Source organism: Anoplolepis gracilipes, chromosome 7 (genome assembly GCF_047496725.1).
Source record: "Anoplolepis gracilipes chromosome 7, ASM4749672v1, whole genome shotgun sequence".
In the NCBI taxonomy this organism is placed as follows: domain Eukaryota; kingdom Metazoa; phylum Arthropoda; class Insecta; order Hymenoptera; family Formicidae; genus Anoplolepis; species Anoplolepis gracilipes.
Window position 1 is genome coordinate 2424850 of NC_132976.1, and position 25056 is coordinate 2449905.

Genomic DNA, 25056 nt, shown 5'->3' on the forward strand with positions numbered 1-25056 from the left:
TGCATGTGTGTGTGTGTGTCTATAAAGTAAACAGAGTAAGTTTCTCATATGATAATTTGTAAATTGAATTTAGAATCGAAAGATTGTTTACCAGGAGATGTATGTTGCGATAAAACAAAAAGATACGTGTGTATAAAAAAAATCTCCCGTGAAATGTATGTAAGGTGGGAAGAAAGAATAGAGAGAAAGAGAAAGAGAAAGAGAGACTGGTTTCAAAGGTTCCAGTCACGTGGAGGTTTAATCTCGTGCAATAAACTGGCCCGTCACCCTGTGAACCACCAGTATATCTACATCACTATCCGTTACATCCGTTGTTCCATCAAGCAGAGCCGTTGTTATCTTCTTCTATCTACCTGCGCCTGTCCCTCTGCACTTTGCACCCTGTTGCAACGAATCAGTAGATCCGTCGGTGCCGAGCGTATATCCTTCAGTCTTCTAACGTTACTTTCACGACCTGACCTCTTTTCGCCAAAACATTCCATCAAGTTTTACTTTACCGTATTTATTCAATGTCCCCGAAGGCTTTTAACTTTGTTTTTTACGAAAACTAATTGAATTTGCTTGTGGTTATTTCAGAGGAATCTTTTGCATAAAAAACGCTCTTTGCGCGAATAACAGAACAATATCTAGAGATAGAATCGAATAATATTTACATCACTATATCTTGTTTTTAAAGTTTCGTAAAGAAGAAATAATTTTTAAAAATTAATACTTCTACGGATCTTCCTTAATACGAAATATTAAATATTTTTTCTATATATTTAAAAATATACAATATATTTTCTATACGCTTCCTTAAAAAGATTAAAGCGAATAATATACAAGTGTCTTTCAAAGTAGATCTGTACAAGTTGTTAGTAGTAGATACATGTATATAATCGATAACTAAATTAATCGTAGAGATGTGAACTGCTAATTGGAATAAGACTGGCGGTGCAGCACCATCAAGATATAATTCCACTAATTGTACGCTGAAAGCAGTTGTCACCGCAGTGTAACGTTACGAATCGCTAGAATTTAGCACTGCAACGTTATAGCTTCTCGAGCTTCTGTAATAGCGTAATCCACTCTCTGGATACGGGGCTTGGCTTACCTTACCATTGCTTTGCTGCATATAGGATTATCAGGTTACATTAACAACGCGTAGCAGTGTGAGTGAATTGCGGTTATGTAGAATTGATACAGATGCTTCACTCATCTTCTCATTCTCGTTATCGTAATAGTATTACGCGGAAACTAATTCTATGTGACAGTGACCAAAGTGGACTTTCATAAATTCATAATTCCTCCTGGTACTTAGTAATACAGAGATAAAGTTAGATAGACTTGATTAATGTATAATATTAGCGCATTGAATTGGCTAAATCTGATTGAATAATGATGTAATTAAATTTTGCTAGTACTTAATAATACATTATATATAACGCTTTTAAATTTTTGACTCGTATTGCTTATCGATTCCAGCGGGATTATTAAAATTACAGAAAATTATGGGTATTACATGATGTAATTTAATCGGCACGCTTGGAAATAAATGGCGTTGGTAATTTCGTGCCCCCGAGACAATCCGTCGATTACTCACTCGGTCGTTGCAACGGCGCAATATCGTTATCAAGATTATTGTACTTTAATAAACCGCAGACCCCCGTTACCGGGTCGCTCCTTTTTTATTCCTTTTCCACTCGTTTCGCCGTTGTTACGCTGACTCGTCCTCGACGATGGTAGTTGGCGAAAGAAAGAGAGAGAGAGAGAGAGAGAGAGAGAGAGAGAGAGAGAGAGAGAGAGAGAGAGCGGAGAGAGTATTTAATTCCCAAGAAATGGTCCGATCGTTTGTCACGTCACTTGACATTTCCTAAGTCGCTAGAAATGTATCCGGCGAAAATAATGAAACCTCTATTTCATCTCTTTTCATTTCATTTCATCTGCCCGCCAGACCTCTTATCGCATCGTCCCGTCTCATCTTATTTGACCGACGTTTTTTTTTTAGAAAGGATGATAATCTCTGCCCCTAATTAGAATGATCTAAATATGCATCAAAAGAATTTATCTTGATCTTTTCTTTATAAAATTAATATAATCTTTCTTTACATTTTCTTTCATCTACAGATTACGGTGTTTTGTGATAGTGTAGCTCGTTTCATAATAAAAAAAAAAAAATCGAGATATCAATAGAGAGAGTGGTCGGATTATAAATTATTCAAAATAAAAGTCTTTTTATGAATTTAGTATCTCTTTTTAATTAAAGGAAAAAAAATTATTTTTTAATTAAAAAATAAAAATATTATATAATATTTTTTGTTTATTTTCACGTTTTTAATTCTCTGCTGTAAACAATACTATACACTGGCTTGTTTTTTTTTATCTATTTCTGATTTTGTCTAGAGAGTTGTAAATATAAAATAATATACGTTAAAGAGATGGTATTATTTTTCTGAATTGGAATGTAATGTTGAAATAACAAAGTAAAACAGATGACGGTCATTCTTTGCAGATTCTTTATACATTCTTCTGACATGTGATACCAAGCAATGGGTTTCTCGTTAAATTCCATAGCATTTGTCGGCATTAAATCGTCACGTTTCAACATTATAGTTTTATGATTGAGAAATCTTTCATTTCACGAAGTATACGCCTGCCATGATATGTATAAGGAAAGATAAATATAAAATATAAAATTACAAAATTTAATTTACTTGCTGTCTGCGGTTAACACGATAATCTAAATATAAAGCTCATTTATCTGAAAATTCTGTCAAACGGATCGCGTTTTTATACTCGTATATAAAAATTTATAAAAGTGCGTTTTAATAAATAGATAATATATCTAAGGAAGATTTTTTTTAAGATTCTATAAAGATACGAAAAGCCCTTTGGCTAAATCTTATGAAATACTACGTTATAGATAACCAATTGCGCGCGACTTGACATTACAGTTTGAACACGGGTGATTGCAAGTAGCGCATAAAGGGATGCAGTTCCGTTGGTATTCGATGGTTTCGTTTTGTCATCTAGTCTCCAAAAGTTGCCGACATTGTCGCTTTATCGCTGGCTTATGGCCGCTTTTACGTCCGATATGCCGGAGATTGGTTCTTCGTCCTTATCGAGAGATAGAGGAGGAGGGCAGGGATATATCTAAGCCTGTTCGCTCATAGAGATGCAGCGAACAGGCTACAGTCCCATCGAATCACCCGATGATGCGATCCGATTTGGCAGTTTCACGGGAAATGGGAATTGCAATAACCATGTCGTCTTAGAATGCTGACATAGAGATGTAGAAGTCACTCGATTTTAATGTGCATCGTAATTTTTGAATTTACCTCTCTATTATCATTGAAACTTTGTTTATTTCTTATTCTGTAAAAAGAACGCATTCTTTATTTTCTATTTTTTGAGCGAAAGAGGATGTTTGTTCTTTTTTGGATACGTAACATCAAGAGAAGTTGTTGTTTGTAGGAAAGAACGAGTTTTATTTTCGCTTGGCACATATGTGTAATGGTGGGTATAAATTTTTCCTTCTAAAAGGAGAAGGGAGGAAAGCGCACAAGCGTAAACAGTTTAAGTTAAATATCTTGGTAACAAACATATTGCATGTACCTTTTGCCTTATAAAATTTACAGTAATTTCACGCTCGAATTTATACCGTAATAAGCAATATGCACTCTGCGAAATTAACACCATACAGAACGCAAAACGCATTGCACCCTCGATATGATTTCTGTTTGCTCTTTACCCTACTTTTTTCTCTCTCTTTCTCTCTCTCTCTCTCTTTCTCTTTCTCTTTCCTCTTTGCCTTGATTTTTCGCCGTATTTCTCGACGTAATAATGTATCCGGATAAATGTTTTACTCTATAGAATTATTTAAACTTTTATATTTCTAAAGATGATAGCACATTTTCATTTTTATATTCTTTATACGAGTTTATATGAGCAACGTGAATTTTTTAATAATTCCTATTATTTACGGCTGTCTTGTATCGTTTTAGAATCCTAGTATATTTTTTTCAAAAAATTAAACATGTTTATTTACAGTACTCTCAATAGAAAGATTTAGAATGCTATTTTTTTCTTAACAAGATAATTTTTTCTTAACAAGTAATTGTTTTTCGAACATTTAATGGGATAATTAGGATGTAGGTAATCCTGATGGAGCAGGCTCTCGAATATAAGCAGAGTGATTCTATCGCGTCATTAGGGCGCCAAGCTTAAATAACGGTTGAACGAGGCCGGTTTTACGTCCGGTTCTAATTCGGTAACTCAATCTTTGTCAAGTAAATCAATTTGGGCGTCGTTGGAGCCACATCAGTTTGCCGGCTCATTGCATCGCCGGTCCCTTTTACCCTTTTGCCCGTCTACTCTTTCCTTTGGCTTACTGTTGACCGTCCCCCGACCAAGGTCGTCGGATTTCGCCGCCATTAGCATTAGTAATCCTCGTCTAATCAGAGACTTCGGTAATCGCAGTTATTCTCTAATTGTCCGAGCTTAACCTTATTCTCTATCTCATTCCAGCACATATGTTTTGTAATTTAATATTAGAAAATTGAAATATACATATATATTTTTTCATCCATAAACTTATACCAAGTAAAAGTTCAACTTATGATAAATAACACGAATTAATCAAGAATGTAATTATTAATCAGTTATTAAAACTTTAATTATTTTATTATTTATTAACTTATTTTTGGCGCAATATTTCATCAAATTGGATTGAATTGCATATATAGAATTTTATTTAATCGCGACAAGGATATTACGGAGATCATTAATTTAGATACGAAACGATTGTCACACGGAAATAGCTAGATCTTGATGATGTAACGTTATTTACGCGTTGATATCTCATCGTTTCTTCATTCTTTTTACCAACCTGTTAGCTTTGCTCGAGATGAATCCATAAAGCACCTTTAGACAGAGGCTGCTGAGTGAAGCTGACGTGCGCGAGGGGTATTCTGGGTGATTTACGACGTTTAAAATTAACGGTGAGTCTCGCAAGGTAGGAGACGGTAGGAAACGACCGTTTTCTGCTTGTCGGTACTTTTTTTGCTGCTCGAAGTGTCACACAGTTCTTGGCTCTCTAATTGAAAATAAGCGGACCGAAAAATGCACATTTCTTTATTTTCTATATAAAAAGTTTCATACTTTATATATATATATATATATTTATTTATTTTTTATATATCTATTGTATGTAATATATATATATATATTTTTTTAATTATTAAATTCGTTACTAATTATAATTCGTGTGGAAAATTAAATTTAGAGAAAGAGCATATTGTAATTTTAAAACAGTAACTTTTAATCTTATTGTGTTTGCGTTGAAGAATAAAAATTAAATAAAAAACACGGATTATTTTATGCATAAAAACTTGCATTCGTGTAATAAATGGTAAAAGCTTCTTTTAATTTTTGAAAAGTACAATTTCGAGCCAAGTTAAATATGCAGTTACATTATTTAAAAAAATAATTTAAAACTCTATGCGCGCACACTTTTGTGTCATGATATTTTGTCCTTTTTTGTACAATATTAGTGATGATATGGCAATAATTTTGGTTTTTCGCTACAACGTTAATTTTATCAGCTATACAGATGTTGTACACATATGTACGTGTAAGTTAATGTAACAGACAAGCATCGAAATGCGTGATGTGCGGCTAAATGCGACCGTACTATTGCGCGAAAGAGGATAAAAAGAAACGGGGAATGATCGATGGGGATGAGGTGCGATCGCAGCAGCGAGCGTAGCATGTGGGGTTAACGAAACGAAAGTAACCCCCGGGCAATTACACCAGTTAACTCGGGCAAAAGCGTTATCCCAATATAAGCCCGTTGATTGTCTCGAGTTATCCCGAGCTACTCCCGCAGGGGACGTCGGGGACGGGCTTATCAATTTTTATGACTTGGCTGTGAGGGTAGTAATATACCTGGAAACTAGATACAGTTGTGTAACACACAGAGCCGCCGATGGCTGGAGGTTTGTCCCTCCCTGAATGGCATTCGGCGGGGGGGGGGGGGAGGGGGGAGGGGAGAGGGTATGGGTATAAAACAGTATATTCCCAACGTAATGTCTCCTCGGCTACAATAGGCATCCGCGTCTAGCCATTTACGCTCTTCGCGTAAATTCTCGCGACGCTTTGGTCACGTTTTATCGTCCACCGTGTCGGGCATGCTGTTATTCGCCGTGATAACGAGACCGATATCTCGAATGCTACACGAATGCTGTACAATGATTCAAGCCTCGTAGCACGCGTGATATTTTTTAATACATACATAGAAGAGAGGGAGAGTGGTGGATATTATTCTAATTTATCGGAGAGACGAAACGGTAACGGTCTTTGTTCCCTACCGAATTAACCGTCTCCCCTGATGTAAACGCATAAAACGATCGAGCCTCCTGGACGGAGCAGGATAGTGGAACATTGTATTCCGAGGCGATCCGGAGCGATCCGGAGCGATCCGGAGCGAACGTTGCTCTCGCGCATCATAAATTACGACGTCCGAGCACGTACGGAGGCGTTTCAGAAATTATTCAACTGTCTCCGCGGGATTGCCGAGCAAAAATACAAAGGCATGATTTATATTCGATCGTGCTTCTTATGCATTGAATGTTCGCGATGCCGGGCACGTGCGGTCGAAGAAATGGAAAGAGCGCGTAGAAAACGCGTCCGCTTCTTCTCGTTTCTCCGCTCTCGCTTCTCTATTTCGGCGATTTCCAATATTTGGCCGAACTTTATACTTTGGCCGCCGAGAAACTATCGGTCGTCTTGCTGAAAAGCTTATCTAATAAATTCCGTTGCATCCAACACTTTTAACGTACCGACTTCACTTCATCGATCGATCACGCGTGACTTTATGTAAACGGGATTAGAAAATTGGCGCGTGTCTCACGAGCGTTCGAGTGGCTTAGCGAAGCGAGAGAACGCGACGCATTCAGTCGAGGTCGACTGCTTGACGTGGAGGATGTCTGAGAACGGAAGAAAGGGGGAGAGAATCCGAAAGGCGGAAGACGCGGCGGAATACGAGAAGCGCTGCAACATCCTTCGAGTTTGCGGAGTGGCGTTACGGAAGCAAAAGTGGCTACGTAACTTACATTCTGATTTGTTGCACTTTATGCATCGTAATGTTCGCTACTCCATAAAATGTTCAACGCGCGGAAAGACAACCACGGTACAGATCCTCGTCCGCATCGTGAGTTTTCACGAAGACGGTCTCATTATTTACTTAAGGTGCACGACTTGCCTTTTATTCGCTTCTCACCGATTTACGATGAGAGAGAAAGAGAAGGATAGCATTAGATAACGTCGATGTCGGCGAATGTAGACAAATTACAAATATAAAATATAATATTAGGTTTTATAGACACGAATTTATTTTACATGAAGATTATAAGTTAAAACTAGATTGTTATTCTCTTCAAAATTAGAAATATCTTTGGTTTTTCTTCAGCTGATTGATAAATATATTTTTCTTCATGCTAAAACAGTTGAGCTTTCCATACAAAATAAACCAAAATATAAAATTAGAATTTGTTATTATACCCTTTAAAAAGAAGAAATATTGAATATTGCTGTTCAAGATAATTTAATTAATTTAAACTCGAGTAGTTAATATATGGATATATTTAATCTTTATAGAAATATGTACGTATGTACAATTTATATAGGATACGATGGAAATCTACAGTATCGTCGCGATTCTCACATAAAATAAAAAACATCCATTTTTCGCAAAAGCCTACCCCACTTGGGCATTTCCGCTGTTAAAATGGACATCGTGCGCGCGGTGACCGAAACACATGCTTTATGCGTTATACGCGCGATTGTGCGAAACGTTAGCTCGTAAAATCAATTCGACCTTTATCGGTGGATTAGCCCCCCGTAAACCGACAACGATAGTAACACTTGGTCGAGCAAATCGATATAAACCGATATAAACCGGTATAAATCGCGCGGCCGTATAACAACATTCACGGCCCGACGCCTCCTCTTTAGTTTAGGCTTAGCAGCCGACTCGATTTTTGATGCGAAAAACATTATAAGCGTAGTGCTTATCGGGGCGTTCATCGGCGAAAGAGGTCGACCCGTTTCTCTCTTTTGAAGACTGACGCTCAACAGTCATGCTGGAAGTGACGAACGACCTTCTCTCGTAACTTTTCATCACGAAAGCGTTAGATACGATGCAGAGGTGATCGCGTCAAACATGTATAATTTGTCTCCATCAATTTTTTACAAAGATACATTAGACGAAAGTTTTTTTTTTTCTTTTCTCGATTACTATAATATTGCTTTGCGTTAATGTTAATAATCTTGATTTAGTATTTTAAGCAAAATATAAATTTATAATTGGTATTTTCAATTTTTATTACATACATTTTTTTATTATTTCCATGATGACTGCAAATGTACGAATAATATATCTGATGATGAAAAAAACATCAATCTGGTCACGTGACTGGTTTGCCGACGCTTTTAATAATTCGAATGATCGAGCTAGCAGAGTAGTTAGGCAAACCACAGCTTTCGCGATCCGTGGTCGGCCAGCGGTCGCGACTCACTTTCTATTTTCTCTATGGCGCAGCGGGAGATTAATGTAGGTTGAGCACCGGTGCGGAGAGCGTGCCTGAACTACTAAAGCATAGTCATAGGCAACTCTAGCGGTAGTCGGGCATCCAGCAGCTATAGACTCGTCTAGTTGGTAGCTACGGCGCGTCTCGCTCGTTATAACCACAGACTTGCCGCCGGGGGTTGGTCGAACAGAGGGGTTGGCGAAGCCAACTGGAGAGATGTATATGTATATAAGTCCTACATGCGAGGAATAAACGTTGCATGCCGGTAACGTCCACGCCCCGCGACCAGGGTCTGTAATACGTCGGTCAGGCGGATTCTGTCGTGGTAAAACGACAGCGGGCTATATATCGGGTAATCACGAGGTGTGACAAAGTCCAACTCGTGATTTCGGAATGGCTGAAGGCGCCTGATTATTCTACGATTATACACGAACGACAAAGTATCGATTTGTAGACGCAGCTAAACTTCAATAATACTTTTCGCGAAATTACGAGCGAATATGTGTGTGTAAAAAAAATGTCTAAATCTCTTTACCTTATTTTCGCGACGGATTCCTCTCCCGCGAGAGGAGAGGATACCGCTTTCAATCGAGATTCCTCGATGTCGGCCTTTATCGCGCCGCATATACGGGCACCGTCGCGGAATCTACGTGCCAAAACTGCCGACGTGATAGAAGATCGGTAGAAATCTTCCGTGCTATAAAGCACGGAAGCCCCGAGATATTCGTCGAACCAGCGCTCGTTACAGCCTGACGCCTCGTCGTTTGGGCGGCAGCGGTGACGACGATGAGGCGGTGGAGAGTGGATTTAAACGTTCACACTAGATTACGCAAATGGGACGATAATGCGGCGAATCATTTCCGCGCGGAACCGTCGAATAACTCAATCCACCTTCCACGATAGGTTTTTCCACCCCTTCTTCCTGAATACTCCCCTTTTCTCTCTCTCTCTCTCTCTCTCTCTCTTTCTCCACCGGGTGACCCGAGTCTTTCGACAGGGATCTTCTCGATGTTGTACGGCGTTACTTACCGACTTGCATGGAAACGACTTGCCCGGGTCGCTCTGGAATTCCATGCAAATGGTAACGGTCCCGACGCTCTCAGACCGTCCGAGGCCATTTGGCCGACATATAACGCACGGCGGGGACAACTTACGGTGTCTAACATTGGAAATCCGGCTGTCTTTATTCCTTCTTCGTGCCGACGAAATGTTCTTGGCACGAGTGCGCTCTCGGGGCAGTAAGAAACGACTTTGGTTCACGAATATGTAATAATGTAATATAAATCCGTGTCATCGGTCATCGGGCGAAACGAAAGTGATAGGTCATCCCTTCGGCCAGTCTGACAATTTTTATTTGTCGGCGAAAAGTTTGTTTTCAAGTTTACTCATTTTATAATAACACGCGACTATATACGTAGAGCGATATCCAAAGTTCGACGTGACATCCAATGTAACGAGCTTTTTTGCCGAACCACTGTGATATAGAACATGGTTACGAAGTTTAGTTGCACGTGCTATTTCGTACCGAAAGCAGTTATACGACGTGGGCGCGACTAGAATTACGTATGTAGCTAGATGTGCTCGTCTAAACGACTTGCAATTTAATGCATCATTTAATGCTATCTTTTGGAAAATTTTGCGACTTCCAAAACGTTTTTACGATCTTTTTAATGAAGTAGATAATCGAAGCGTTTAATACTAAATGGTACAATACAATTGAAAATCTGTTATATAACTGTCTGCGATTAACATAAATGTTCGAAATGCACGACACGCAATTCATTTTTGTTTCTTATTTTATATTATTTTGATATTTTGCGCTTGAGTGACTTAGCTTCTCGAAAAATATAGAGGGACGACGAATGTGCCTTCGATCACGTAAAGACGTTACTTTGATCGAAGAAATGGCCGTCGACTTTACGGAGAGAGCCAACAAGGCATTTTTCGCGGGAGAGCACTATTTCATGCAGATGGAAGACTCTCCGGAGAATGATTTATTCGTTGCACGTAGGAAATACCGAGGGAAATGGAAGTTATACAAGCCGAACGACGGAACGTATCGTGAATGTTCTTCGGCATATTTTTTAAGATAGATTTTTACCGGGAGACATTACATTATATCCGCCAGCTTTACCTCTATCGTGCAAATTGATAAATATCTCACACACTGACTTGACTTTTTATCGCAAAGTTGATTTTATAAATTGTAGAATTATTATAGCTTTCATATTTTCTTCCTCGCGCATTAATAATATAATATCTTTTGAAAATTGCGAGAAAATGCAGAATGAATCTTTCCAGTTATCGAGAGAATCGATGAATCTACATGTACGTGTATATACATGGAATATATTTTTCTATTCTTATATGATACATTGTCGACTTGGACCAGGACTGTATCCTCGTGATGCATATAAGTCAGAGAGACTGCAAGGATGATAAATCCCATACGTGCCTTTAGGTTGGCCGTGTTATCGTTGCCGAGTACGGGACGAGATGAGTCCGGGGACGGCGTTGGTCTCGCGCGTCTTGTAATTCCGTACATTCGCGCGATCGCTCTCCTCTCCCTCGCTTAACCCTTTCTCTCTCCCTCTTTATCCATTTCTCATATCTCCTTCTCTCTCTCCCGCTCCCTTCGTCCCTTTTCAGAAGCTTCCCTTCGAATATGTCGCCTGGTATTCGTCCCGCGACACTCAAACACCCCGGGTATCTATCCGTCGTCGCAGCTCACGTACCGGTTTAATATAGGCGCGGCAGGGGCGAGAGACTGTTCCATTTCGCGTCGCGTATATGCGTTTGACAAGCGGCGGCACAGGAAGGTCCTCGAGAAGAGCAGCGCGGTCAAAGGGCTTGGCGCGTCGAGGCGCTCGCCGTTATTGTCAAGCGTTTCGACGGCCCGCCGTGTACGTGCCCCGTTCATGGCGACAAGTATTTGACAGGCGTCAACGGTAACACGCGCGGTCCCGGCAACACCCAGGGTAAAACTAACACGGCCGAGACACGGAATTTTGTTATATATGACGCGATATATACAATAGCAAAGGTTATTGTGACTTTACGAAGACTGCCACGTCCGCCGGTAGCTGTGCTCGCGGCAATTTAGATAATGCGACACGTTCGCGTGCGGTTTTTGAGGCGATAGCTAATGTCATGTCACCAGGATTGTAAATCAGATACTGCCGACGTGACCTCTCTCCCTCCCTCCCCCCTCCCCTCCCCTCCCCTCCCCTCGCCCCCGCTTTCCTTCGCTTCACGGCTCACGGGGATGGAACGTCGTATTGACAGCCATAAACATGTCAACGTGGAACATCTCTGGTGTGGGCTCTGATGTATTGCGTATTATTTTGGTTATTGGCATCCGCGAAGGGACACTCGGACCAAGTATGATTTCCCAAATGGACTCGCTCGCAAAATGTGACGATTTATACAATGACGCGTTTCCGAGGTATTAATAATCAGTCGCTATATGCGCGCTATTGGATTAATTTTTCGTCCCGCAAATCCGCGACGTTATAGCCGTATATATGTGGTACGCGAGTATGGGAATAACGACGATTGATCCCTTTTGCGTGAACTTCGGCGCGCAAGTGGAAGTTGTTAATTAGGTGATAAACATTTTTCCCGGCCACGTTAATTTGTCCGCTAAGCGGTGCGCAGTGAATCCGGCAGATTACTTTTGAGAAACGGTCGGACGGGCATTCGCATCCCCGTGGCGATTATAACACCCGTGGAATTAAGCAGTATGAAATATTCATGGGTGGCCTTTATAAACGGGGCTGCGTGTGCGCTGCGAACGTATATTATTTTATTATCTAGTGGACGTTGCGCATAATGTCCGCGGCCGTGCATGGTAGGCCGTGCGCACGCGGGGACACGGGGGTCGATTGTTACGAGCCTCTATTGTTTTATATTATAATTTGTCACCGTCGTGTCCGCGAAGCACCGCCCATCCTACAAACCGGCTCGGCATTTTGCCAGATATAATTCGACTTTTCGGCGGACACCCGCGCCCGCACTCGCGCGTTATTTGCGTTTGCCCGCTGCTACAATGTAATATTCGTACGAAATCTAATCTCGTGAAAACAAATCAATTTAATCGGAAACACGGTATTAAACAGCCGAGATAGATGAATACAGACCGTTGAATTGCAATAAATTTAGATACGTCGGGAATATTGATTACCGGGTAAATGTAATTGCTCTGTGTGTTATTCAATACCATTTGTTATTAATGGACCAATTGTGGATATGAATTATTATAGCGTACGCAGGGAAAGATTTGTCTCGTTCGAAATTATGTTATTTCAAACACGTTGCGTACGCGCTGTAAGTAACTAATTTTAAACTTAAAATTAATTGTTATTACACGCTGATATTGCAACGGGATATTGCGTTCCGGAGACTTTGATTTCTTTTTGTCTCACGAATAATAAATATCGCGCGTTGTACATTTATAATGTTTTCATTAAAAATTGCTACGCGAAATTTCAACCTTGATTTCCGCAATATTTAAATACATAAATTATATATAAATATAAATATAGGTATAACTTTTAGAGCAAAGTAAATCAGTCGGCAGATTGTTGTACTTTGATATCGACGATGACGTTTGCTTATTTTCGCGTTGATCGTCAAATCTACCATATAGGGGGAGACGGATAAAAGATTCCGACGTTGAGAACTATTTCGCGGCGAGAGGGTGAGGGCGAGCTGGCGACCTCGAAAGAATGAGAAAGAGACGACGCGCGCTGTTCGTTCGGAACTTTATTTACGTGTGCGTATGGGGAGAGGGAATTGTGTGCGCTCGAGTGGGTCCAGTTAGGTGCTATTTTACGAGCAGTAACTGCCGTCGTAAACATAGCAGGCACAGGCCGCCTGCTCCCGAGCTCGATCGGAGTATGGTACGCCCTTTCCTCTCTCTCTCTCTCTCTCTCTCTCTTTCTCTCTTTCCTAGCCTTTTTTCCCCAATTTTATTTTATTCTCGTGTACTATCGAGAATGTCTAATCGCCACTTTCCGTCGCGACCTATCAACCAGAAAATATCGGCACTGAAAACTGCACCTGGAATGAGTTCGAAATGAACTCTCAGTTCCTCTCAGACTGTTCCATCAGAGCGAATTAGATTTTACGGGTCGTTAGTCGAAACGAGACTGTCTATAATCGCAGTCGAGAGCTTAGAAATAGCGCACGGCTGACTTTCGGAGTCATTAGTGCTTAAATGGCCATCAATTAATACCATGTAACATATAGTCTACTTCTTGACGTTGCGTGAATTTATCTTTTTTTTTTTTTTTTTTTTTTTTTTTTTTTGCGATTATTTTTGTCGAATTTTCCAGTCATGTGACCTCGCAAAGATAAAAGGAGGAATATGGAATTCTATCACTTTTGTTGCTCGATGCATCAATAACGCTGCAAAGTATTCGCAAGATTGCAATTTTCTTGAAAGATATCACAATATCTAGAATTCATAATACATATACGAAGCATTTGGAGGGTTAAGGTAGGTTTTTATAGTCTGGGAACGAGGTCAATTGTAGGGGACTTAAGCTTTGTTCGTGCGGCGAGTACGTGACGCGACGTTCTCCAAGATACGATAGTTTACTCTCTCTAACCCCCGGCTGTGCGAGACCCGCCCCCTCTCCGCCGTCGAGTTATCTCTGCAGTATCTGCCGCATAAATCAGGAACCGTGGATTACGAAGCTAAGGCTGCGGAAGTAACGGGATTAACGTGCATCGCCGGTTAAGAGCGGATGCGCGATGCGCGCTTCCTGGCGCGGCGCAAACTCCATAATTGGAAGGTGGATGAAACGCTATCGTTTACCCAGTTGTCCGAATTACGTTTACGCGTCCGAAATTTCCCGCTAGGACCATTATTCGTGCGATTGTTTGTATAATCCGAGTGTCGCAAAGAGACGCGGACTGAACTATACTATATGCGTAGCCTGCGGTTCTCGTAGATAGATAACTCGGCAATCAGGATTCGCGTCTATCTCTTCGGTTGGCGGGACGAGTTTGTTTCTTTACGCAAGAGTCGCATCGCGCGACCCGGTTTCTCTTGTTGATACTAACTATTCCGAGTCGCGCGATACTCTGTTGGTTCTTGCCATTAGACAGAGGCGGCGGTAATTCTCGTAGACGTTAGCTCGTCTGTCTCTTATTCTTGACTTTGAAGTAATTTTGAAATTAGCCGCCGAAACGTAGATCACGAGGAAGCTCCTTCTACTTTGAATGGAGGAGTTTGCAAACACATAAACTCCACCGGTTTTGTCACTGGTCGTGCTATTTTACTCTTTGCTTTACTTTACACTTTCGACCGATAAGAAACTCTCGTCACGAGAGCGTCCGACGCAATTTTCGAAAATGGGGTGAGAAGATCGATAGTATTTTCTTAAGGACTAATGTAATTAAAGTTTACGGCGGACGATAGTTTCGAGTCCCAATAGTGCGAGAGTAAAAGCTTACGCAGTGACGCCTCTTCCATTGAAAATTCCAAATTAACTTGCCAACTGTATCTATTCCACGATTATATACGACGGAGGAATATGTTATCGACAATGGACATAGATATGGAGCGCGGTAGCGGGCGTGGTTGACAGTTAACAGTCGAGTCACGTTGTTCTTGCAGTCGCAAATACTTTAATCTGACGTTCATCCTACCAGCCGCTTCGCGAGCTTTTCGTCGGCGTCGAGACTTTCGTTTCTTTCGCTCGTATCGCCAAAGTAAGAAAGTCCTCGTTCGGTCGATGCCGGGTAGACTACAAGGTAGAAACGAGCCGATAAGCCTCGCTTCTTAGCTAGTCTGGGAATAACGTGATCGCGCCTCCTCCGCGCCGCGCCGTGAAAATCCTCGCGTGTATCGTTTCGATTCTCCGACGTACGGTCAGAATTAGAGATTTACGCGAATTCGCCGGAATTTATGTACGTCTTCGTGGAAATTGACGCTTAGTTAGTTAAAGACCTTAGTAGCACGCTAGACGATACGCCAATTGGAAACTAAGTTTTGAACATTTAGAGTTTTAGAGCAAGCGCTCTAAGAGATTTATGTCGCTAGTTCAACTTCGCGACCGATGTGTTTCATTAAGGACCGGCCGGTATAATATTCGGAAAGGAGGTTTAGTCACATTTTTATAATTGTCGGGATCTCTCCGTGTCTGTCACGAGCTAAACGCTACTCGCTTCGTTATTCCAGCGAAAAGTGAATTGCGATGGTTTGGACGATTACCAAGAAGCGATACGAGCGCGAGCTCGTGCATCCGCGGGCGAATAGATCTCGAATTCGCGGCGACTGCACGTGTAAACCGGGGGTTTCTGCTTTCAGCGGATTATTTACGACAGTTCGTCGTAACATTTTTCAGAAGTTTAATGTGGCGAAATATTCACGATTCGCCGCTCTCCAAGAAATTCGAATGGAAGAATTCATATACGTGTTTTCCAAGTTTTGACGTAAAATCTTCTTTATGCTGTTGCACAGTGACATGTTCTGTTGAACTATAGACGTGATATAATAACGTACAGAGATGTGAGAATTATTGAGACTGAAATGAAAAAAAATGGAGTTTCTTAATTTTTTTATAAACTATTTTTTTTAATAAACTATTCTATAAAAATGTTATATTATAAATTTATATTATATTTTCTTAATTTGTAAGAAATGTTATTTCGTACAGTAATAAGATTTTATTAATATTTTTATTAGAAATGAAAATTTGTATTATACAGTTTCTATATATTTTAACTCATAAAAAACATATTAAAACATTGTCATAGTCTGACAATAGTCCAAACATGAACCCAATAGAAAATGAGCATAACAGCGAAAAGAGATGCAACTTGTAGAATCACTTATCAAAATTTGACACTATGATGAGGAAAAATAAAAAATCTTATTATATGTAAATAAATGTACCTTAAAAAAATTTAGATTAGGGTGTGTAATAATTTTCACATTTTTGTACATAACGTATAAAACGTATATAACGATTGAGATTAGAATAAGTTATTTAATTTAAATTAATATAAAGTTAATTTAAGCAATAATAACACACACACACACACGACAATAATTCTGAGATATAAAAATACTTGTCAATCTTTTTCTGAAGCAGATATCATTTTTCATTATTTAATATTTCTTGTATATAAATATTGACAAGTTTTAGTAGTTTCAAATTATATAAATGAAGCGAGTAAATACCGTTTTGGAGAGATAAACAAAGCAAAGGCAACGATGATCTTGGTTGTCCGTCGTGCTCGATCTTTCCTTTTCATTCCCTCTCCTATCGTCCCCTTCGCTCTCCTGCAACACAAACCGACCACTTCTATTTCTCTCTGGTTCAGGTCGGACTGTTTTCCAAGATCCCTGCACACTCGTGACGCTCGAGAGAATAATTTAGAGAGCACTTTGGTGGTGACGGCGACGGCGACGGCGACGGCGACGGCAACGGCGACTCCACCCCCTTCAACCACGCCGACCGAAGATATCTTTCCACTCGCTTTTCCACCGTCTTCCTCCTTGCCGTGTTCGCTTTATGAATTGTTTGGTCCGAAGTTATTGCCGGCCCGGGAGCCCGTAAACTGCCGGCAGCTCCGTCGCGAATCAACCAGAGTTCGAGTGCCGGTGACGCTCGCGAGGCTCTTTCGCGGAGAATCTCGAGCAGACTTCCGGTTGCCAGCGTCGGTTCGCACCTCTTGAAACGCCGTTTTTCTTCGCGATTCCTGCCGAGAATTACTTCTACGACTTACAGTCCTCACGTCGCGCGTCATCTCCCCTTCAAATACAATATTAAATTGACCTGGATTATAAATGGAGATAAAAAAATTCGCTCGATTTTAATTGCATTAGTTTGCGATATACGCGATGAAATACACACGCAATGCGTAGGCGTCGCGTATCTATCGATCGTCGGTGCAATTAAGCGTAGTAGAGAGCGAAGCGAAATGACGTTCGCACCGTTGCAAGCTTTCTCTGATGGATGACAGTTCTTGCTGCTTTCGGCGACGTGCCGATACTCGATGATATTTTGATAGCCAGATCGACATTGACACAATGACAAGTTTGCTTCTGATTCGCGAGAGAGAACGTCGCGGTATTGCCGGCAGAGACAAGAGCATGACTATACCAATACTTTGATGGATGATGCCGTCAATCGCGCCTGGCGTTAATGCGAGTATTTGAAGAAACGCGCCGACGATAAGAATATATATATATATAGAGAGAGAGAGAGAGAGAGAGAGAGAGAGAGACGTCACGAGAGAAAACATTTTTATATTATCGTCCTAAAGATATATTATTAACAGATTTACAAAGAGTTGAACTCTTGTTTTACACTTTGCATTCGCACAGAAATATTTTATGTTCTCGTTTTTCCTCAGATAGATATAAACTTTAGCAAATTATTTATACACGAATAAACTTTTACAGTAAAAATTTCATTCAGAAAAATACATTTTCTTTTTTGCTTACAACATGTTGAAAGCAAGCTTAAGATATTTATTATTATAAATATTGTAAATTTAACGATTATGCGTTTGTTTGATGCATCGAGATATTTTAATAATTGCAATAGTTTTTTTTTGTAAAATATAAAAAACATATGAAATCGTTGAATAAAAATATTGCAATTTCTTTTATAAAGCCATGATTACAAAGATTATATTACATAATTTTTTACTACGATACACAATTCTCGTGTTTACATTGATACAAATAACACTTTTTGCTACATTTTTCGAACGCGTATCGTCTTTAACAGCGGCCGTATTTCGAAATTTTTCAATTTTATGTCTACTTGTGAATTATGTAACCTTTGTCTTTGCATCTGTAAATTCGAGTGAGGGGAAATAATTATAACTGACCGATCGCTGGCGCGTGAGATACCATTGGTACAGCGGCTTTCGGCCGCGTTGTCCGCCTCTCTATGATCCTTATGAGCACGAAAAAGAAAATTGGTTAAAGAGAGAGATAGAGAGAGAGAGAAGACTGTGGTTCTTGTGAACCACGAAATATAGTCGGAGCCCCTTTGTCACGACAAAGAGCGTGCCCGCGGCGAGGAGGCCGGCGGAGCACGAGGGGCGTGTTAATACTAAAAGCAATAAGCAAGCAGTGGTCGCGCTGAGCGAGATGCGGATACAGGGTTTTCCGAAGTTATTGTTGTGACCACTATTCCGCCTGGCTAGCATCTCTCCACCACACTTTCTCTCTCTCTCTCTCTCTCTCTCTCTCTCTCTTGATTCGCCTTGCTAAATTAAATTTTGCTTTGTGCGCGGAAGACCGTGCGTAACAAAGACCCGGAGAAAAGTTGGCATCGTGAGAAAATTATGCAGAACCGATGCTCTTGAATCTTTATTTATATCGTGCATTTCTTGATTAGGAAAATGGATTTTGTCGGCGTAAAGCAACGTGAAGCGTGTAGCATCGATCAATTTGCAAAAAATTAAAGTAACCTCATAATAAGAAGAGCACTTACCTATATAAATCTCTTTGGCACATGTACATTCTTGTAAACCGTGAAAAACGATGCATTCATTCGTGTTTGAAAAGGCATCTTAACAATACACAAAATGTTTCTCCATTTTTCGGTTTATTATTCTCCCTTGTATTTCTCTCGTTTAAAACATAACAATCGCCCATGCAGTATCTTCTCCTGAAAATACAATTTTTCTTCATTTTTTTTTTTTTTTTTTTTTTTGCATCGCTACGGAGTACCACGACGATTCAGCAAACTCGACAAACTCGTTCGTCATAAAGCACGGAACGCCGAGTTCGCGCACGACGTGCTCAGAAAAAACGATCTCATCAGGATGTTTCGATTCGGGGGAATTGCATTTGGCGGCACCGTGCCTGGGATTAAGCGTCGGAGCCTAAACTCGACTCCGAAAGAACCGAATGATCGATTCCACTTGAGATTAGCGTACCTATTGTTATTCCCTCGCTTTTTTTTTTAATGTTTTGTCCTCGACAAATTAAGCAAAGAGACGACTTACAATATGATATAATACATGCGCGCTCTCCCCGACCTTTCTCGTCCCGCGCATTCCGGGTTATCCGCTCGGCATTCCGAAATTCTTTATTCCCGGCGATCTATCAGCTTAATCGGCTCCCGCCTGATTCGCAGAGTACACACACAATGAATCGCGTCGCGGCATCACCGTGCGGCGTAATCCTCGCGCCAGCAATTTATATTAATTAGCCCGTTGGCGCGCGCGCGCGCGGACCCATTCGCGCCCAACATAAATTACCGCCGCTAATGATGAATGTCAGGTATAAACGTAATATTATGCAACCGTGCGGCTGCGTACGAGTGCGACCGGTGGGGGAAGAGGGTTGCCTTCGCTCTCGTGTTTCGCCAGGTAGATTCGGGTCGTTAGAGGCGCGCATCAGAACCAAACCATACGTGACAGCGCGTACGTGTATTCACATACATTCGTCGCAGAAATCAACATGACGTCCCTGCACGGTGATTACGATCCGTCGACACGGCTACGACTCGACATTATCTCGGGCCGCGCGACGTGATTACGAATTATTGATCAAAAATTAGCGAGCTGCATGATAATTATTATTTTAATAAATCTTTGGGTATTCATATTTTCCTATTTTGTTTGCTTGTTATGTACGTTGCTGTTATTATACGAGTTTTGTGATTAAATAATTTCAAATGTGAGACACATTTAAAAATATATATGTATAACACGAATGATTTATATAAATATAAATATAAATTTATTTCAAATTTTCCCAGCAACGTTGTTTAGTTATTACTCGAATCTCGTGAAAATTCAATGTCATCTAGAGATTCTAACACGGTATGCCATTTTACTTTCGTGATAGAGTTTGAAAGTTGCAGTTGCGTTGTATTTCACTAATTTAACCTAGATTTGCTTGATGGAGCAATTAGCAGTTAGTTCTAACTCGGTGAAGATAAGGAAACTGCACGATAAGCTTACGCGACCGTAGAGATATCGTGAATATTTTAAGAGATAGATGACTTTATTTAGCGCGTTCGTATCTGCTGACAAGCATCATAAGCGCCTACGCGCGCATTTATTTAATCGAATAGTCAGTCCGGGCACGATCGGCGTAACGAGTTAGTCAACTCTTGTTTTTAGCATTTGCCGCTTTTACTAGCTAGCCAGCCGGGGGAATCTTGCAGCCTTTGCACTTCCGCAGTCTACTTGGATCAGCCAGTCTCTTCTCTTTCTCCTCCTCCTCCTCCTCCTTTTCCTCCGTAGGCGTTCGGGTTCGTACACGACCCGCATACCGGCTCTCCGTTCTTTGCGAGACATCCTTACTCGGTCCCGTCTCGTCGGTGCATCGGCTAAAGGAATCCCCGGGCCTTCTCTCTTCCAAAGAGGGTGGGAAAGGTTGGTTGCAATCAAGCGCGGGCGCGGACTTTGAGGGTGCTCTGTTCCGTTTTCTCACGGTCTGCATTATCTTCCCAGACTCCCGTTGCGGCTCGAACTCCACCCTTCTCCTCCTTCCCCCTTCTCTTTCCAAGCTGAGATAACGACCGAAGCGGAAGAATGTCCCTGTCCCTTCTCTTTCTTTCTCTATTTGTCCACACTCGCGTTCTTTTCTTTCTCGTCTCCTCTCTCATTCCTTTGGTCTTGGCAAAATCACCATCGATCGCCGTCGTGAAAAAGGAGTTAAGCTCGCTCGGCGCAAGTTGCGGGCCTCGTCTTTTGCGATCGTTTCTAGTTAGATTTGACGAGAAACGCGGTCCAAGAGCTCGCTCGAGCGGATAGTCAAACACTGAGATTCGGCTCAACATTCGCTCGAACTGCTTTTATTCAAAAATGATGAATATGGAACAAATTCAGTGATATATTATTGCTGAAAATTATACGTGGTGTATAATTTTTGTAGTAATATACAAAAGTATTATGCGAATTGAGAATCAAATTATTAATCGCGATAATTTATAATTTGTTATAAGAAACGACTTGAGATAGAGATGATTAATTTCCAGTGGAGACAGTAGCGACTCCTTCACAATAGCCTTGCATATGTCGAACGACTGCTCTTGCGACTTCGAATGACGGTGGTAAATCCAAGTTTGCTTTACGTCTTACTGATGTCTTAAAGCTCTCATTAGTGTAGCTCGTCGCCTTCGACGAGCCAAACGTGGGGCCGGGGCAAGAAGGGAGTGGAGGAGGGGAGAATTAGCGGTGTCAATATTTGCGGTGCAATCAACCCGCTTCGACTTCCCGTCCCCGTCGTCGATTCGCCGCCCGCGTCCTGGTTTCGACACCGACGCTGATTGTCATCCACACTTCCATGACCAGGTCCGTCCGCCTGTGTTGTTGTTGCTGTTGTCTTTTCTCATTTTGTCGGCTCGTTCACTTGATCTGTACATAGTCGCCGATAGGAACGACGCTAGATATCCGTTTTAGACGAGGTAAATTTGAGGTACAAACGTTTCTCGCAGAACAGATTCCCGAAGCGTATCTTCTTCATTCACCATTTATTAAGTAACGAGTAAAATTTCCTTCAAAACACATGGATCTTTTTTATTTTCGGACTACACCGTCCACAATGACGCGTGACATAGCGTCCGATGTGATAAAATTCGCGTACCGACCATTCGTACTTCTTACATTTGACAAGTCTCTGGCAATTTGTCGGCGTTAAGAATGATGGAGCGTCTCGAGGCGAGCTGGGATCTGGGATGGCCAGCGGCGATGAATCGCGACAACGAAATGGTCGTGGGCTATGGAGGGAGAAGAAACGGCACGGCGGAGAGAAATGTCGAAATTAAAGTTTTCGCAAGTTATTCGAACGTTACCTGAGGCGCGCGCTGTATGAATCGAATGTCATTTGTTGGACTTAAACGACTGGGCGGCGGAGAGATATATATAAAGAAGAACGATCGGGAGAGAACGAAAGGGAGGTTATAATGCAAACCCTTTTGCGAAGGAAACAGTCGGGACGTTGAATAGAAGAAGGAGGATTGGAGGATCGCGGCGAAAGAAGGCGAAAAAGGCGCGTCAGCGTCACAAATTGAAAGTCCTCATCCAGGAATTCTATTCTCTCATTCCCCGCTCGTGCAAATCTTTGTTCGGGATTGAGACGTGTAACTCTTGGCAAAAATCAAAAATCTTATCGGCAGTTGTTGGAAATATAAGTAAACGCTTGATGGATATTGTCTGTAATTCGGCAGAAGCCGTTTGTGTATTCCCATATACCGTAACCTTTCTTGACGATTGTTCCGTAGAATTGCTCGTTTAATTGTGCGATGCAATAATTAACGCTTACATTGCACGATGTTTCGGTTACTATCTTGGTAAAGATAATGGCCGAGGTTAATGGTCGGTTCTACGATCAGGTAAATAAGATACGGTCCCGTGACTGTCGCGCGATCTTTGCCCCGGACCCAGCGCTATTCGATGCGACAGTATTTTCCCTCTTTGCTTTACCTTCGTTCCCAGTTCCATCTTTGATTCTCTCTCTTTTTTCTTCTACTGCCTCTATCTCTTTTTCTTTCTCTCTTGCTCTTTTTCTCTTTCATCCTCACCTAGTGGCGTGACACATGGCTAGCATTTATAGCGCGAGATAGCGCCGGCGGTTCTCGACAGCGCCGGCAGATTTATCCTCCACGGTTATTGGAGTTATACAAAGGATTTTTCCAACTGATCCCATAAAGTATCTGTGCCTGATGCCCTATTATTTACGCGGCCGGCAGCACGGCCCGATGCCGCGAAAGCGCGCTCTTGCTTTTCATTCCTCCTAGTTTTTGCGCCGGAATGCGAGCGTCGTCATGAGCTTGTCGCAGATGCTATTTTACGCTTCGTCGTTTTCGATTTATCGCGAAATGGTATCTCGCCGATATCGCCTATTCATTGAATGAATTATTATCGTGGATGTGGGCATCGATGGTATATAAACTACACGAGATCATTTCTCTTTCTGAAGAGAAAATCTCTTGGATTTATAAAAATCTGAATGCATCGATATTTTTATTCTTATTTAATATTTGAAATAACTGTTAATAACAGCATAAGGAATAATACATTTTTTTTTTTTTTTTTTTTTTTTTTTTTTAGAGCGTTTGTAACATGTGCGATTACTGTCTCGGAAATGCGTCATTCTTATCGTACTTTTAAACGCAAATACTTGTATCGTATATGAATGGTACATGTTATACTGTCCCATCATTTTGTAATATTTATCCTTTCATTCGCTCGTTCGTTCATCCATTTATTTGCCAACGACGAGTTTGTACTATTCGGTATTAATGGATGGCTTCTGTTTCCGTACGTTTTATCGCCGACTGGTGCTCATATAGGTACCGTTCGAATAGTAACCAGGATCAAAACTAATTGTAGCATCGATCCAGTTTTGTGGAATGATGTAACTTTGCGAGTCGCTATTTACAATCAGCTTGTCTTTGAATTTTAAAAACGAATTTTAAGAAACGATAAATTAGCAGAACATTGATAGAATGTAGAACATATTATTATTATCCATGTACGTGAAAAATATATATCAATTAAATTTACAAAATATTATTAAATATATATATATATATATATATATATAAATGAGAGCTTTACAATAGCATCGCGCATTGCTTTAATTAAATTTTTCATCATATTATAAATTAGAAGTTTGACAGTTTTCAGAATATTTTATTTTTGTACACTTTAATTATGAAAAAAAATATATGTAACATAAAGGAAAATATGTTTTTTTTTTTTTTTTACTTGCAGGACTCGGAAGGTGATACACCCCTTCACGATGCGATCTCTAAGAAACGGGATGACATGTTGGCTCTGTTGTTAGACCACGCCGCAGACATCACCCTCACCAACAACAATGGCTTCAACGCTCTGCACCACGCTGCTCTTCGTGGCAACCCAAGGTGAGTGCTTCGCGTTTTCAGATGTGACGCTTTTGTCCGTGGCGTTGAATGCGCCGTCGTTCTAGAATTTAACCGTCAGGTAGCGAGAGCGAGTTGCAGCGAGTTGCGATCGGAGAAAGAGAGAAAGATACGGATAAACAGCTTGCGTCGGATAACAATTACCTTTCTCGTAACTAATAGATCAGTAGTATCCAAGCTGTATTTTGAGAATCTGCATAGTCGTGAAAAACGTTTGAGTTAATCTTGAGCGTGTTCGACTACCGTTCCATTGTGGACTTTTATTTATATCTCACGTATTGTGACCAAAACTTTAGTCGATATACTATACGATAGAGAGATGTTATTTTTTTATTATTTTTTTTTTATCGGAAACAACGTAACGTTTAAGCTAAATGTCGGAAGATGAACAATGGATTTTTTGGTACGAGCCCTTTACCACGAGAGGAATTACGAGCGGGAAGATTTTCCAACGGCATGTTCAATCGGCCCGTTTTTTCTTTCGCTTTCTTTGTTCTCTTGTTCGACGAATCATAAAAGAACGTCGAATCACAGATGTTCCCGGAGCCATCGTTGTCGTCGACGTTCTCGACCAAGTCTAATCGACCTGGTCATTCTCGTGAGGTAGCGAG

The 25056-nt window shown here is 40.9% G+C and overlaps 1 protein-coding gene and 1 long non-coding RNA gene across 9 annotated transcripts in view; one reads left to right on the forward strand and one right to left on the reverse strand.

Moving 5' to 3' along the window:
- Positions 1-25056, reverse strand: part of LOC140667872 (uncharacterized) — a 248724-nt gene that overhangs the window by 92400 nt on the left and 131268 nt on the right. The gene's annotated exons all lie outside the window — the stretch shown is intronic.
- The window catches only part of LOC140667864 (E3 ubiquitin-protein ligase MIB1-like), a 297267-nt gene that overhangs the window by 24051 nt on the left and 248160 nt on the right, over positions 1-25056 (forward strand). For all 8 annotated transcript variants that reach the window (XM_072896168.1, XM_072896166.1, XM_072896167.1 and 5 more), the window contains exon 9: positions 24276-24427. In XM_072896168.1, the coding sequence (XP_072752269.1) occupies positions 24276-24427 (152 nt within the window). The remainder of the gene's footprint in view (positions 1-24275; positions 24428-25056) is intronic.